Below are 16316 nucleotides of genomic sequence, written 5' to 3' on the forward strand. Positions count from 1 at the left end.
TGTAATTTAGCTGATGTATGATAGAGTAGGGATCATTTCCCGTTGTTTTGAGTAGTATAGGTATTAGTAGAGTGTGCTAATGCTGTGATTGATTATGTGGTATGACATGATATGATTATGTGGTGAATATGTTGATGATGTATGATGATATGCATAATGTTGTGAATGTATCTATCATGTATGAAATTATGAATGGACTGTTTATGGCTTAAAGTGTGAGCATATGTCCATTGTGGATGATTGTTGATGTTTGCATGACTAAGTGATTTAGCTTGCATATTGTGGCCTTTATGGTGGTAGCTAATTCCCATGGTGAGGAATTAGTGAGTTAGTATTGTGGATGATTGTTGATGTTTGCATGCTAGGTGATTAGCGTGCATATCATAGCCCTTGGGGTGGTAGCTAATTCCCATGGTGAGGAATTAGTGAGTGAGTCACTAAGTCTCAAATGAGTGGGACTAGTGAGCTTGGTAGCCGTATCTGGATTTGATCGGTGAGGTTGAACTATATGTTCACGAATAGTCGGTACCGCATGCATGGAGTCTCATTGCATAATGTATGTATGACGTATAATAGGAATGGATATATTCCAATATTATACGTGTGTTTGTGTTGACATTGGGTATGAGTATGAATTGTGTTGATATTGAGTATGCCATTTGAGTTGATGTGCCGTTACCGAATGTGTGATATGATTAGGGTGATTAATTGTGTTATTACTTAGCATTACATGATATTTTATAATGCTTATTATATTGATTGAGGAACTCACCCTTACAACTATGTTTCAGGTAACGAGCAGTGATTGAGTAGAAGCTAGTGCTCGGAGTCTAGTGTAGTCTCCTTAGTGGGTCATGCTCTGATAGATGTAACATCGGGACGGATTATTTTACCTTGTTGAATAAATTTTACATGTAATGTGTTACATGTTTTGCATGATTGATTTGATTTCTATCCGCTGCGTATTGTGCAAATGCTTTATGTTTCGAATTAATAAAAGAGCATGACAGTTATTTGGTGATTGGTGTGAAATGATGGTGTGACACCCTTAATTGCATAATTACTCTGATTGATATATTGCTATTTTAATTAAATATTTGGGGTATTTTAGAAGGGTGTTACATTAGTGGTATCAGAGCATAGTCGGTCGAGTCGAGTCGTAATTATTTTGTTTCCCTGTACGTGATAGGTGTTGTGTAACCCTATCAGTACTTATTATTTTAGCTTGTTGGGTTTTCAGAATAGAGATGGCTGGAAGAGGTAGAGATGATGCTGCGATTGCTGAGGCTCTGGGTATGCTAGCTGGAGTACTTGGAGGGAATCCGAATGTTGTGGGAATGGGAGCTGCTCGTCAACTGAGTGAGTTCCAGAAGAACAATCCTCCAATGTTCAAGGGAGCATACGATCCAGATGGTGCTCAGAAGTGGTTGAAGGAGATTGAGAGGATCTTCCGAGTGACTGAGTGTGCCGATAACCAGAAGGTCAGGTTCGGTACGCATATGCTGTCAGAGGAAGCAGATGATTGGTGGGTTGCTACCCGCACTGAGTTGGAAGCTGCTGGGAGTACTGCGATCACTTGGGCGGTGTTCAGGGAGAGATTCCTGAGGAAGTACTTTCCAGAGGATGTCAGAGGAAAGAAAGAGATAGAGTTCTTGGAATTGAAGCAGGGCAACCGGTCTGTTACTGAGTATGCTGCTAAGTTCACAGAGTTGTCGAAGTATTACACTCCCTATAACGAGGCTACTGGGGAATTTTCAAAGTGTGTGAAGTTTGAGAACGGGTTACGTCCCGAGATCAAGCAGGCTATTGGGTATCAGCGGATTAGGGTGTTTTCTGATTTGGTTGACTGTTGCAGGATTTTTGAACAGGATACCAAGGCTAGAGCAGAGAGCTATCAGCAGAGGGTTGATAGGAAAGGCAAGAATCAGAATGATCGTGGGAAACCGTATGCAGTTGGCAAAGGTTTCCAGAGACAGAGTGGGATGAAGAGACCTAGTGGGGGAGACTCCAGTGCCCCTGCTAAGTGTTTCAGATGTGGTCAGGCTGGACATCGTATCCATGAATGTACCAGTAATGAGAAGAAGTGTTTCAAGTGTGGAAAAGGTGGTCACTTGGCTGCAGATTGCCGGTTGAAGACTGTGACTTGTTTCAACTGTGGAGAGGTGGGTCATATCAGTCCACAGTGTCCTAAGCCGAAGAGAGAGAACCAGTCGGGAGGCAAGGTCTTTGCTTTATCGGGTTCTGAGACTTCTGCAGATGATCGTTTGATCCGAGGTACGTGTTATATTAATGGCTTTCCTCTTGTAGCTATTATTGACACAGGTGCGACTCATTCCTTTATATCTTTGGATTGTGCTGTGAAACTTAAGTTAGAGATATCTGAGATGCGTGGTAGTATGGTGATTGATACTCCTGCGAAGGGTTCAGTGACTACTACTTCAGTTTGTTTAAATTGTCCTTTGAGTATTTTTGGTAGAGACTTTGGGATGGACCTAGTGTGTCTTCCACTAGTGCAGATTGATGTTATTCTGGGTATGAACTGGTTGGTGTGTAACCGAGTTTATATCAACTGTTTTGATAAGACTGTGATCTTTCCTGAGATTGAGGAAGGGAAGAGTTTGTTTCTATCTGCAAGGCAGGTGAATGAAGCAGTAGCAGATGAGGCAGAGTTGTTTATGCTGTTAGCGACTTTGGAGGCTAAAGATAAACTGGTGATTTGTGATCTAGCCGTGGTGTGTGATTTTCCTGATGTGTTTCCGGAAGAAGTGAATGAATTACCGCCAGAGCGTGAAATTGAGTTCTCGATTGATTTGGTACCTGGTACTAGGCCGGTGTCGATGGCTCCGTACCGTATGTCTGCTGTTGAGTTAACTGAATTGAAGAGTCAGTTGGAAGGTCTGTTGGATAAGAAATTTATTCGTCCGAGTGTGTCACCGTGGGGTGCACCAGTGTTGTTGGTTAAGAAGAAAGAAGGTACTATGAGGTTGTGTGTGGACTACAGGCAACTGAATAAAGTGACGATCAAGAATCGGTATCCTTTGCCGAGGATTGATGATTTGATGGATCAGTTGGTTGGTGCGAGTGTGTTCAGTAAAATAGACTTGAGATCTGGGTATCATCAGATACGTGTGAAAACTGAGGATATTCAGAAGACTGCTTTCAGAACAAGGTATGGACATTATGAGTATTCTGTAATGCCTTTTGGTGTGACTAATGCGCCTGGAGTATTTATGGAGTATATGAATAGGATTTTCCATCCGTATCTAGACCAGTTTGTTGTGGTGTTTATTGACGATATTTTGGTGTATTCGAAATCTGACGAAGAACATGCTGAGCATTTGAGAGTGGTTTTAGGAGTTCTACGAGAAAAGAGGTTATTTGCTAAACTGTCCAAATGTGAATTTTGGTTAGAAGAGGTTAGTTTTCTTGGTCATGTGATTTCCAGAGGTGGTGTTGCTGTTGATCCTTCTAAGATAGAAGCGGTATCTAAGTGGGAAGCTCCGAAGTCAGTTTTTGAGATAAGGAGTTTTCTTGGACTTGCAGGTTATTATAGGAAGTTCATTGAGGGATTTTCTAGGTTGGCGTTACCGTTGACGATGTTGACTAGGAAGGGGCAAGCATTTGTTTGGGACTCAAGATGTGAAGAAGGTTTCCAAGAGTTAAAGAGAATGTTAACTACTGCTCCTATTCTGATATTACCGAGTCCGTCAGAACCATTTGAGGTTTACTGTGATGCTTCATTGTTGGGTTTGGGTGGTGTTTTGATGCAGAATAAGCAGGTTGTAGCTTATGCTTCGAGACAACTGAAGGTTCATGAGAGGAACTATCCGACACACGATTTAGAGTTGGCAGCAGTGGTATTTGTTCTGAAGTTATGGAGACATTACTTGTACGGGTCAAGATTTGAGGTTTTCAGTGACCATAAAAGTTTAAAGTATTTGTTTGATCAGAAAGAGCTGAATATGAGACAGAGGAGATGGTTAGAGTTTCTGAAGGATTATGACTTTGGTTTGAATTACCATCCGGGTAAAGCAAACGTGGTGGCTGATGCATTGAGTCGGAAATCATTGCATATGTCTATGTTAATGGTTAAGGAATTGGATTTAATTGAGCAGTTTAGAGACTTGAGTTTGGTGTGTGAGAGTACTCACAATAGTGTTAAATTGGGAATGTTGAAGTTGACGAGTGGTATTCTGGATGAGATCAGAGAGGGTCAGAAATCCGATGTGCTTTTGGTTGATAAGTTGACTCTAGTGAATCAAGGTCAAGGTGGTGAATTCAGAGTTGATGAGAATGGTGTTTTGAGATTTGGTAATCGGGTGTGTATTCCGGATGTTACCGAACTTAAGAAGAGTATTCTTGAGGAAGGACATCGTAGTGGCCTGAGTATTCATCCTGGGGCTACGAAGATGTATCATGATTTGAAAAAGTTATTTTGGTGGCCGGGAATGAAAAGAGAAATTGCGAGTTTTGTTTATTCTTGTTTGACTTGTCAGAAGTCAAAGATTGAGCATCAGAAGCCGTCTGGGCTAATGCAACCGTTGGCTATTCCAGAGTGGAAGTGGGATAGTATCAGTATGGATTTTATTTCTGGTTTACCGAGGACAAGTAAGAATTTTGAAGCTATTTGGGTGATTGTAGATAGATTGACGAAATCGGCTCATTTCATTCCGATCAGAATGGATTATCCGTTAGAGATATTAGCCGAGTTGTATATTGAGAAGATTGTAAGTTTGCATGGTATTCCGTCGAGTATTGTTTCGGACAGAGATCCTAGATTTACATCGAAGTTTTGGGAAGGTTTGCAGAAGGCTTTGGGAACTAAGCTGAGATTGAGCTCTGCATATCATCCGCAGACTGATGGTCAGACTGAGAGGACGATTCAGTCACTAGAGGATCTTTTGAGGGCTTGTGTTTTGGAAAAAGGAGGTGCTTGGGATTGTTATTTACCTTTGATTGAGTTTACCTACAACAATAACTTTCATTCGAGCATTGGTATGGCACCGTTTGAAGCTTTGTATGGTAGGAGATGTCGGACACCCTTATGTTGGTATGAGTCCGGTGAGAGTGCTGTGATTGGATCGGAGATTGTTCAACAAACTACGGAAAAGATTAAGATGATTCAGGAGAAGATGAGGATTGCTCAGAGTCGTCAGAAGAGTTATCACGACAAGAGGAGGAAGTCACTTGAGTTTCAAGAGGGAGATCATGTGTTTCTTCGTGTTACTCCGATAACTGGGGTTGGTCGAGCTTTGAAGTCGAAGAAGTTGACACCTCGATTTATTGGTCCTTATCAGATTTTGGAGAGGATAGGAGAGGTAGCCTATCGTATCGCTTTACCGCCGTCACTTGCGAATTTGCATGAGGTTTTTCATGTGTCTCAGTTGAGGAGGTACATTCCTGATCCGCCGTATGTGGTCCAAGTAGATGATGTCCAGGTGAGAGATAACCTGACTGTTGAAACATCACCTATGAGGATTGAGGATCGAGAGTTGAAGCAGTTGCGGGGTAAAGAGATTGCTTTGGTGAAGGTAGCTTGGGGAGGACCAGCAGGTGGCAATGTGACTTAGGAACTTGAGAGTCAGATGAAGGAATCTTATCCAGAGTTATTCGCTTGAGGTATGTTTTCGAGGACGAAAACTCTTTTAGTGGGGGAGAGTTGTAACACCCCGATAAAATAAGATAATTATTTAATTTAAGTTAATAATATATTTATTAATTTAATTAAATAATTGGAATATTTTTATTGGAATTATTATTATTGGATTATTTTATTATTATTATTATTGGAATAAAAGTTGGAATTAGAAAAGGTCCCATTTAGTAAAAAGGTTTATTTTTTCACGTGAAAAGGAAAAAGGGATAGAAAAGTGGAAAAGGGCAAAGAGAGCCAGAGAACAAGGGTTGAAGAGAGGAAGAGCTTGAAGCTTAAAGATTCGCCGGATTAACTCAGGTAAGGGGGGTTTATCGTCGATTAATGGGTATTATGGGATAACATGTAATGGGTAGTGATAGACTATTGATTTGTCCCTGATTTGAGTGATGCATGATGAAAATTGTGAAATATTGGATGAACGAAAAATTGGATTATGATTGAAAGGAATTCGTAGGAATTAGATGTAAAAATGTTAGAATTGGTGAAATTGAATAGGGTATGATTCGTGTAGATGATATGAGCGATTACTGTGTAAAATTGGACTGTGGGAGGTTGGATCTGAGGAATCTCGTAGCAGAGAAAACCATAGCAGATCTGGAAATTGGTTTCTGGTCATACGCGTATGGCACTAGGCAATACGCGTATGAGATGGTCTGGTACGCGTATGGCACTAGGCAATACGCGTATGGATGAGGAAGATGATGTTTTGAACGTGGTTTGGTCTCTGTTGGTACGCGTATGAGGAAGTGGTACGCGTAGCATACGCGTATGAGACAGGTGATACGCGTATGGGATTGGCGGAGAAATGGGCCATACGCGTATGGGACTAGGCAGCACGCGTATGGGCAGGATTATAATTTTTCTGTGCTGTTGTTGTGCAGTTTTTGGTTGTTCAGCTGAGTAATGTAATTTAGCTGATGTATGATAGAGTAGGGATCATTTCCCGTTGTTTTGAGTAGTATAGGTATTAGTAGAGTGTGTTAATGCTGTGATTGATTATGTGGTATGACATGATATGATTATGTGGTGAATATGTTGATGATGTATGATGATATGCATAATGTTGTGAATGTATCTATCATGTATGAAATTATGAATGGACTGTTTATGGCTTAAAGTGTGAGCATATGTCCATTGTGGATGATTGTTGATGTTTGCATGACTAAGTGATTTAGCTTGCATATTGTGGCCTTTATGGTGGTAGCTAATTCCCATGGTGAGGAATTAGTGAGTTAGTATTGTGGATGATTGTTGATGTTTGCATGCTAGGTGATTAGCGTGCATATCATAGCCCTTGGGGTGGTAGCTAATTCCCATGGTGAGGAATTAGTGAGTGAGTCACTAAGTCTCAAATGAGTGGGACTAGTGAGCTTGGTAGCCGTATCTGGATTTGATCGGTGAGGTTGAACTATATGTTCACGAATAGTCGGTACCGCATGCATGGAGTCTCATTGCATAATGTATGTATGACGTATAATAGGAATGGATGTATTCCAATATTATACGTGTGTTTGTGTTGGCATTGGGTATGAGTATGAATTGTGTTGATATTGAGTATGCCATTTGAGTTGATGTGCCGTTACCGAATGTGTGATATGATTAGGGTGATTAATTGTGTTATTACTTAGCATTACATGATATTTTATAATGCTTATTATATTGATTGAGGAACTCACCCTTACAACTATGTTTCAGGTAACGAGCAGTGATTGAGTAGAAGCTAGTGCTCGGAGTCTAGTGTAGTCTCCTTAGTGGGTCATGCTCTGATAGATGTAACATCGGGACGGGATGTTTTACCTTGTTGAATAAATTTTACATGTAATGTGTTACATGTTTTGCATGATTGATTTGATTTCTATCCGCTGCGTATTGTGCAAATGCTTTATGTTTCGAATTAATAAAAGAGCATGACAGTTATTTGGTGATTGGTGTGAAATGATGGTGTGACACCCTTAATTGCATAATTACTCTGATTGATATATTGCTATTTTAATTAAATATTTGGGGTATTTTAGAAGGGTGTTACATAATGCCTCTTGCTCTTTGTCCCACTCTTCTTCAGGAATTTGCATAATGATTCCATCTTTACCTGTCTTCGTTGGATGTTCCCATCCTTTGTTGACAGCTCTCCAGACCTTGCTATCCAGAGACCTCAAGAAGGCTATCATACGAGGTTTCTAGTCATCATAGTTAGAACCATCCAACATGGGTGGTCTATTTGAGAATCCTACATTCTTGTCCATGGTACTAGAAAGTAACGTCCCTAGATCTCACCCAGAAATTAACAGGCAGGGTGCCTGCTCTGATGCCAATTGAAATTCTAGTAACAGACTATCGATGTCACAAGGGATGTTATGACATCCAATTCTGCGCAGACAGGTAATGTATGCAGAAAGTAAATGCAAAAAGCAGTAAATGACACAGAGAATTGTTTACCTAGTTCGGTGACAAACACACCTACTCTGGGGGCTACCAAGTCAGGGAGGAAATCCACTATAAGAGGTATTAATTCAGGACTTAAACCACCAGTTTAATCCTATCACTTAAGACCTACCCAATGCAATTTCAATCTACACTAAGACCTGAGTACCCACTCACTCCCCCTCAATCACAGCAGTGATTACAACCATTAAGAATTTTAATGTCAGTGGTGAATATATACTTCAAACAACTCTTGATTGTGCATAAAAGCTTTAATCAAGAAATATAGCACTCACGCTTAAAAGCTTAGAGTGACACAACAATTACAACTCAATGAACACCCTAGTCCAATGCAATCATCTAGGTGATAATTGCTTGGCTCACAAGTAAAACCTAATTCAGGACACAATGAAAGTACAACAAGGATATATAATGATATATTTAATTCTTCATGCTTCAAATCCCTGAGTTGCTGAAAGTAGGATTGCCATCCTTTTATAATGCAGTACTTGGGCCTTGTACTTGAATTTCCTAAAATTAAGGTTAAACAAGTTAATCTAATTTCCACACATTAGGGTGCTAACAAATAGGCTATATGTTAGGTCTCTTAATTTTAGCACAACTGTTAGTTTCCTGAAAATCAGCCTGAGATAAATTCTGAAACATAACAGAAAAGTTAGCCTAAAAATTAGCCTATACTTTAGCATCTGCTGTCAGGGATGAATGTCATAACATTCAGTTTGACATCCAGAAAATGTTGTCATGAGTGAATGTCATAAGCATACTACTTAAGCATGTCATGACATCAGTCAAGACATCTAAGTACAGTAAGTGTTTTAACATAAAGTGCAACCAATCAAAAACATCTATAGTTACCATTTGACACAATGGTACTCAATTCGACATCTCTTTTATGTCTGACTTCTGTCATGACCTAAGAGTACATACAAAGTTTATTTCAATATTCTACCCACAAGAGAACGAGCAGGCTGAGTTGGAAAACAAAGTGATACCGGGAGAGATAAAGAAAAATATGGACGAAGCCAAAAGGCTCATGGATGAACAACTCCACAAAGTATTGGGTCATATCACACCATTACCTCATTCAACTGCCAAAGAGACCCTATATAGGATGGTGTATGGATTTGATGTCAAGCAGGCTATTGACATCGACATGCCCACATGAAGGAATCCTCAATTCAGTTAGGAAGAAAATAAGGAAAGACTTAGATATGCAACTGACCTGATTGACGAAACTTGTAATATCATACACATAAGGGGATTTTCTCCCAACAGAGGACGACCAGAAGTTACAATTCAAAGATGGTCCCAAGAGAAATGCATGACGGTTGCCTCATACTCAGGCAGGTTGTCGTGCCAACCCAACTGGGGAAACTTCAGCCTAACTAGGAGGGCATATACCACATATCACATAAGTTACCTCATGGAGCTTACAAACTCGAGGAGTTGAATGTAAGACTAATCCCAAGATAATGGAACTCGGTGAACTTGAGATTCTATTATGGTTACCATTTTCTATTTTCTATTTTGAATAAGGCGAAAGGCATTTAACTCATCAGTGTATAATAACTATTTTATTATTGTCTTCACATAAAGAAGATCTTTGTTGCCCTCAAAGGCAATATTAATGTTGAACTTCCATTAAAAGATCCTTGTCATGCTTAGAGATAATATTATGTTTGAACTTACATAGAAATAACCTTTCCATCCTAGAGGAAATATAGATGTTTCACTTATGTTGGAAGATCATTATCATCCTTAGAGAAAATATTAATGTTGGACTTCCCCTAGAAGATATTTGTCGCCCTCATATGTAATATTAATGTTGGACTTCCACTAAAAGATCTTTGTTACCCAAGGAGAAATAGAGATATTGGGCAAACATAGAGAATTCACAAGTTTTACCTTACTTACAATTAACACTCTTGTCGAATCATAAAATATACCATGTATTAGACCCTTTAATAAGCAACAAAAATAGGGACTCAACTTAAAAGTCTTGCATAAAGACTACACTTAAAAGTCTCGCATGAGGGACTCAACTTAAAAGTCTTGCTTGAGGGACTCCACTTAAAAGTATTGCCTGAGGGAATCAACTTAAAAGTATCGGCTGAGGGACTCAACTTAGATTTTCGCATGGGAACACAAAACTTAATCACTTCGACCTTTACAAAACCTCGTGTTTTAGAGAATATGTACTAGAATAATTCCATTTTTCCCTAGAGAAGGTCAGTTGAATGATGGCAAGGCAAGCCACTTCGAGCGAGAACATGACTAACACCGCTCCTTGCCCAAAGTTGAGGTTGTAATCACCCACCGATCATAATATGCATCTATTGTTTGTAACATTCATCATTTGGTTGCATCAATCACCTTATGAAGGAATTCGTTAAAACCACTTATTTCCCACTCATGAAACATATGGATTAACGTGTCTGATGACATTATCATATATAATTTCGGTCAACGAGAGTAGTTATGTTTTCCCTAAAATAGGGATAATAATTGTCACACGCTCCTAAGAGAGGAGAATAATCACTCCTTGGGTCCTAAAACTTGGGTTCAATAGATATTTATAAATACCTCAGCTAATGAAGTTGAGGAAAGACATTCAATCCACTCAAAAATCACCTAGATAGTGAGTTTCTCACCGTCCCTACGTGAGCTTGCTCTGACATCAACAACAACCCTAAACCATCAAATAACCCTAAATAATTAAGGGTTATCATTCATTGTACTTTTAGAAAGTAACACATACATTGACCAAAAGAAAACAGGTAAAACCACATTTGAATCGATTCACATGCAACCTTGTGTGACAAAAAAATGATTTTATTCATCAAACTTCCTTGAGTCGATTCATTTTAAGCTGACTTGGTATAACCTACATTTTTATGCATGAAAAGATCATTTTGATAGTGTGTGAGTGATGAGTTTCATGAGAAACTCAATTATACGATAAATTTGATTAAGAGAAAACATCAAATAGAAAATAGTTGATTTTACGCTTATATAATTTTATGAACTATTTGGGCTAATGTGACATAAAACTTTTTTTTATTTACTCACACATTTCATTTTCGTATGTCAATTTGATACATTAGTTTATCAAAGTTATCTTTTGCTGTGATATAATTGAAAATAAGTGTAATTTTGTTTTTACATGAACACTTAGTATCAATTAAACTCGAGTTTATTCCTTCAAATAAAGCAAATATATACTTAATAATGCTAACTTACGTGCCTTAATATAATACTCTTTCTGATCATTTTTATAAGATACATTTGACCAGCAAAAGTTAATGAATTGGTTTAATATATGAATCAAATACATCAATTTTTATTGACACAATTGACTTTTATAAAAAGGACTAGTGTAAAATGGTATTGGAAATAACAAATTTATAACTTCATAAATATTACATGCAGAATTTTCAACATGATTTTTTTATAATATATACTTTTAAAGGATAGGGTGAGATCGTTCATTTTGTCACATCGCCATGGCCATTCTACCAATTATGCATGAACATCTTAGGCCATTTTTCGCTGGCTTCGGGCCAACTGAAGTTCCTAATCGTTGGAGTAAATGATTTCACAAACAGATAGAAGTTAAAGTTGTCTCCAAGATCGCAACAGAAAGGGTTTGCTGCTTCTAATGGCAGCGGGTCATGTGTAGGATTAGTTATATAGGAGTTATCATTTGACACAATGGTACTCAATTCGACATCTCTTTTATGTCTGACTTCTGTCATGACCTAGGAGTACATACAAAGTTTATTTCAATATTCTACCCAAAAGAGAACGAGTAGGCTGAGTTGGAAAACAAAGTGATACCGGAAGAGATAAAGAAAAATATGGACGAAGCCAAAAGGCTCATGGATGAACAACTCCACAAAGTATTGGGTCATATCACACCATTACCTCATTCAACCGCCAAAGAGACCCTATATAGGATGGTGTATGGATTTGATGTCAAGCCGCCTATTGAAATCGACATGCCCGCATGAAGGAATTCTCAATTCAGTTAGGAATAAAATGAGGAAAGACTTAGATGTGCAACTGACCTGATTGACGAAACTCGCGATATCGTACACATAAGGGGATTTTCTCCCAACAGAGGACGGCGAGAAGTTACAACTCAAAGATGGTCCCAAAAGAAATGCATGATGATGGCCTCATACTCGGGCAGGTTGTCGTGCCAACCAAACTGGGGAAACTTCAACCTAACTATGAGGGCATACACTGCATATCTCATAAGTTACCTCATGGAGCTTATGAACTCAAGGAGATAAATGTAAGACTAATCCCAAGATAATTGAACTCAGTTAACTTGAGATTCTATTACGGTTAACCATTTTCTATTTTCTGTTTTGAATAAGGCGAAGGCATTTAACTCACCAGTGTATAATAACTATTTTATTACCGTTTTCACATAAAGAAGATCGTTGTTACCCTCAAAGGCAATATTAATCTTAAACTTCCACTAGAAGATCCTTTCCATGCTTAGAGATAATATTATTTTTGAACTTCCATAGAAAGATCCTTCCCATCCTAGAGGAAATATAGATGTTTCACTTCTGTTGGAAGATCATTGTCGTCCTCAGAGACAATATTAATGTTGGACTTCCACTAGAAGATCTTTGTCGCCCTCATATGCAATATTAATCTTGGACTTCCACTAAAAAATCTTTGTTGCCTAAGGGGAAATAGAGATATTAGGCCAACATAGAGAACTCACAAGTTTTACCTTACTTACAATTAACCCTCTTGTCGAATCATAAAATATACCATGTATTGGACCATTTAATAAGCAACAAAACTAGGGACTCAACTTAAAAGTCTCGCATAAAGACTCCACTTAAAAGTCTCGCATGAGGGACTCAACTTAAAATTCTTGCTTGAGGGACTCCACTTAAAAGTCTTGCCGGAGGGAATCAACTTAAAAGTCTCTACCGAGGGACTCAACTTAGATTTTCACATGGGAACACAAAACTTAATCACTTCGGCCTTTACAATACCTCTTGTTTTAGAGAATGTGTACTGGAACAATTCCATTTCCCCCCAGAGAAGGTAAAATGAATGATGGCAAGGCAAGCCACTTCGGGCGAGAACATGACTAACATCGTTCTTGCCCAAAGTTGAGGTTGTAATCACCCACTGATCATAACGTGAACCTATTGTTTGTAGCATTCATCCTTTGGTTGCATCACTCACCTTATGAAGGGCTTGGTTGAAACCACTTATTGCCCACTCATGAAACGTATGGGTTAACGTGTCTTACGACATTATCATTATAGAGTTTCAGTCAAAGAGAGTAGTTATGTTTCCCCTAAAAATATGGATAATAATTGTCACACGCTCCTAAGAGAGGAGAATAATCACTCCTTGGGTCATAAAACTCGGGTTCAATAGATCTTTATAAATACCTAAACTAAGGAAGTTGAGGAAAGACATTCAATCCACTCAAAAATCACCTAGATAGTGAGTTTCTCACCGTCCCTACGTGAGCTTGCTCTAACATCAACAATAATCCTAAACCATCAAACAGCGCTAAATAATTAAGGGTTATCATTCATTGTACTTTTAGCAAGTAACACATCCATTGACCAAAAGAAAACAGGTAAAACCACATTTGAATCGATTCACATGCAACCTTGTGTGACAAAAAAATGATTTGATTCATCAAACATCCTTGAATCGATTCATTTCAAGTTGACTTGGTATAACCTATAGTTTTATGCATGAAAAGATCATTTTGGTTGTGTGTGAGTGATGAGTTTCATGAGAAACTCAATTATACGATAAATTTGATTAAGAGAAGACATCAAATAGAAAATAGTTGATTTTACACTTATATAATTTCATGAACTATTTGGGCTAATGTGACCGAAAACTTTTTTTATTTACTCACATATTTCATTCTCGTATGCCAATTTGATACATTAGTTCATCAAAATTATCTTTTGTTGTGATATGATTGAAAATAAATGTAGTTTTGTTTTTACATGAACACTTAGCATCAATTAAACTCGAGTTTATTCCTTCAAATAAAGCAAATATATACCGAATAATGCTAACTTATTACGTGTCATAATATAATACTCTTTCTTATCATTTTTATAAGATACATTTGACCAACAAAAACTAATCTATTTGGTTCAATAATGGATCAAATTCATCAATTTTTATGGACACGATTGACTTTTATAAAAAGGACTAGTGTAAAATGGTATTGGAAATAACAAATTCATAACTTCAAAAATATTAAATGCACAGTTTTCAACCTAAGTTTTTTATAATACATACTTTTAAATGTTATATATTTAATCTAGAATTGTTTACATGTTTAAAAATGTCAAAATATAATATTAAAAATGTATTTTGAATAGTGTATTTTGTGTCAAAATAAAATATTTCTAGAAACCCTAGTTAGGAAGCAGTAAAATAAGGGTTAGTGACCCGGCCCATGATGAGGCTGAACCCATTCTCTAATATTTTGAAAGAAGATCGAAAGGATAATAAATAAAAAAGGAGTGGGGACAAGCTAGAAAGAGACACGGAATTATAATAAGCGGAAGTATATATAAAGGTTTGTCCTAATATCCATTTCATTCCTATACTTTCCTGCCCTTCCTGCCCTCTCTATTCTCTTCTGTCTGACTGCTGCTGCGGCTGCGCAGTCAATACCATTTCTCTAATCTTTCTGCACTCACTATCACTTCGCACAATGTCTCCTCCCAATGCTCCAAATCCAACCTCTGACCCACTCTCCACTGCCTCCCATCTTACCCATCGTGAGCTTCTCTGCCGTCGTCTTCGCAACACTAAACGTCTTATCAAAAACTACAGACGTATGTATTGGGCTCTCATCGAGCAAGTCAGGATCAAGCATAGGCAATATGTTACTGAGACCGGTCGTAGCCCTTTCGAGGATGAACCTGATGTTGTCGTTGACAATTACACTAACATATGTGCTTTTCATGGTTGTATGTCCAAGCCTATGCCTTGCACTTCATTCTGCTTTCCGCATATCCTCTCCGATCCCAGACAAGTGCTTTATAAGCCTTGCACTTTTGTCATCGCAAGGTGTATATCTATCTCTTTCTAACATGTATTACTGTTTTTATTTTCATGCTGATGTTTTCTAACATTCTTAATGACAGTAATATTCATTTTCATATATGATTTTCATATATGGCATGATACACTGTTTGATAATTCATCGCATTTTTTTACATTGAATTGAACCCTTTTGATTTGATTCTTGTAATTCTAGGGATGAATTATAGATTTTTTTAGCAATTACTGTTTTTTGATTTGATTCTTGTAATAATAGCTTGTTTTGTAATATGTTTTCTTTTTGTTTGCAGGTCGGCGGATGGACCTGTGACATGCCAGAAACCTATAATGAGCTCCACGACTCCGTCATACTGCACTGTCCACATGAGAAAGGCGGAGATGCATCTCGCTATGGCATTGCAGAAGGCGGGGCTGAATATCTCCCCCATGGGCAAAGTGGGGCCTAATTTTCATGAATTGGTGCCTGAATTTGTTCGTCAAATTCAGGCAAAAAGAAGGGCAATGAGGGTGAAGGAATGTAGAACTGTTGTTAAGAAGGAGGAGGATGCAGAGAAATGTGAAACTGAGGTTAAGAAGGAGGAGGATAATGCTGAGGAATGTAAAACTGAGGTTGAGAAGGAAGATGACATGGCTGAGGGGTGAAGAAGGGGATACAAACATAAATAATAATCCCTGTTATAAACCTGTTTCTATTGGAGCAGTGTGAATGACAGAAGACACCGAATAAATTTGTTTTAATTTCAGAAAATAATAAATCGAAACTTCTGAATAAAAACCAGCCTGGTTCATAATACCGGCTCTCGTATATTGATTTTGGTTTCGGTTTCTGGTAATATGAAGTGTGCAATGCTGTTTCTTCTCAGTTTCTTCTCCTGGTCGGCGGGACGACATTTGGATGATTATTGTGCTTTAGAAAAGTGTAGTGGAGGAATACTATGAAGAAATGAAAAGGAGCAACAGATTGTGTTGGTTCTTGTTCCCAAGCATTGTTGAGATTGAGTTATTTGAATTGTAATATCCATCCTTTTCAATCTGCTTAATCACATTTATTGAATGGAAACTGAAGATTAATTTGCCCAACTTTTTTTTTGTAGCTAACAGTACCAACAATTATCATTAAAATTCAACACATTTG

The 16316-nt window shown here is 38.1% G+C and overlaps 1 protein-coding gene across 1 annotated transcript; it reads left to right on the plus strand.

Moving 5' to 3' along the window:
- Positions 1–14682: 14682 nt before the first annotated feature.
- LOC127092126 (uncharacterized) lies at positions 14683–16261 on the plus strand. The gene is made up of 2 exons (XM_051030940.1): positions 14683–15187; positions 15472–16261. The coding sequence occupies exons 1-2, from the start codon at positions 14829–14831 to the stop codon at positions 15821–15823; spliced, it is 711 nt and encodes a 236-aa protein (XP_050886897.1). The 5' UTR covers positions 14683–14828; the 3' UTR covers positions 15824–16261.
- The last annotated feature ends 55 nt before the right edge of the window (positions 16262–16316 follow it).

This window comes from Lathyrus oleraceus, chromosome 6 (genome assembly GCF_024323335.1).
Source record: "Lathyrus oleraceus cultivar Zhongwan6 chromosome 6, CAAS_Psat_ZW6_1.0, whole genome shotgun sequence".
Taxonomy (NCBI): domain Eukaryota; kingdom Viridiplantae; phylum Streptophyta; class Magnoliopsida; order Fabales; family Fabaceae; genus Lathyrus; species Lathyrus oleraceus.

Coding starts and splice junctions, on each gene's coding strand:
- LOC127092126 (XM_051030940.1), top strand. CDS start 14,829: ATGTCTCCTCCCAATGCTCCAAATCCAACCTCTGACCCACTCTCCACT. Junction 15,188..15,471: donor TGCACTTTTGTCATCGCAAG/GTGTATATCTAT, acceptor TTTTGTTTGCAG/GTCGGCGGATGGACCTGTGA.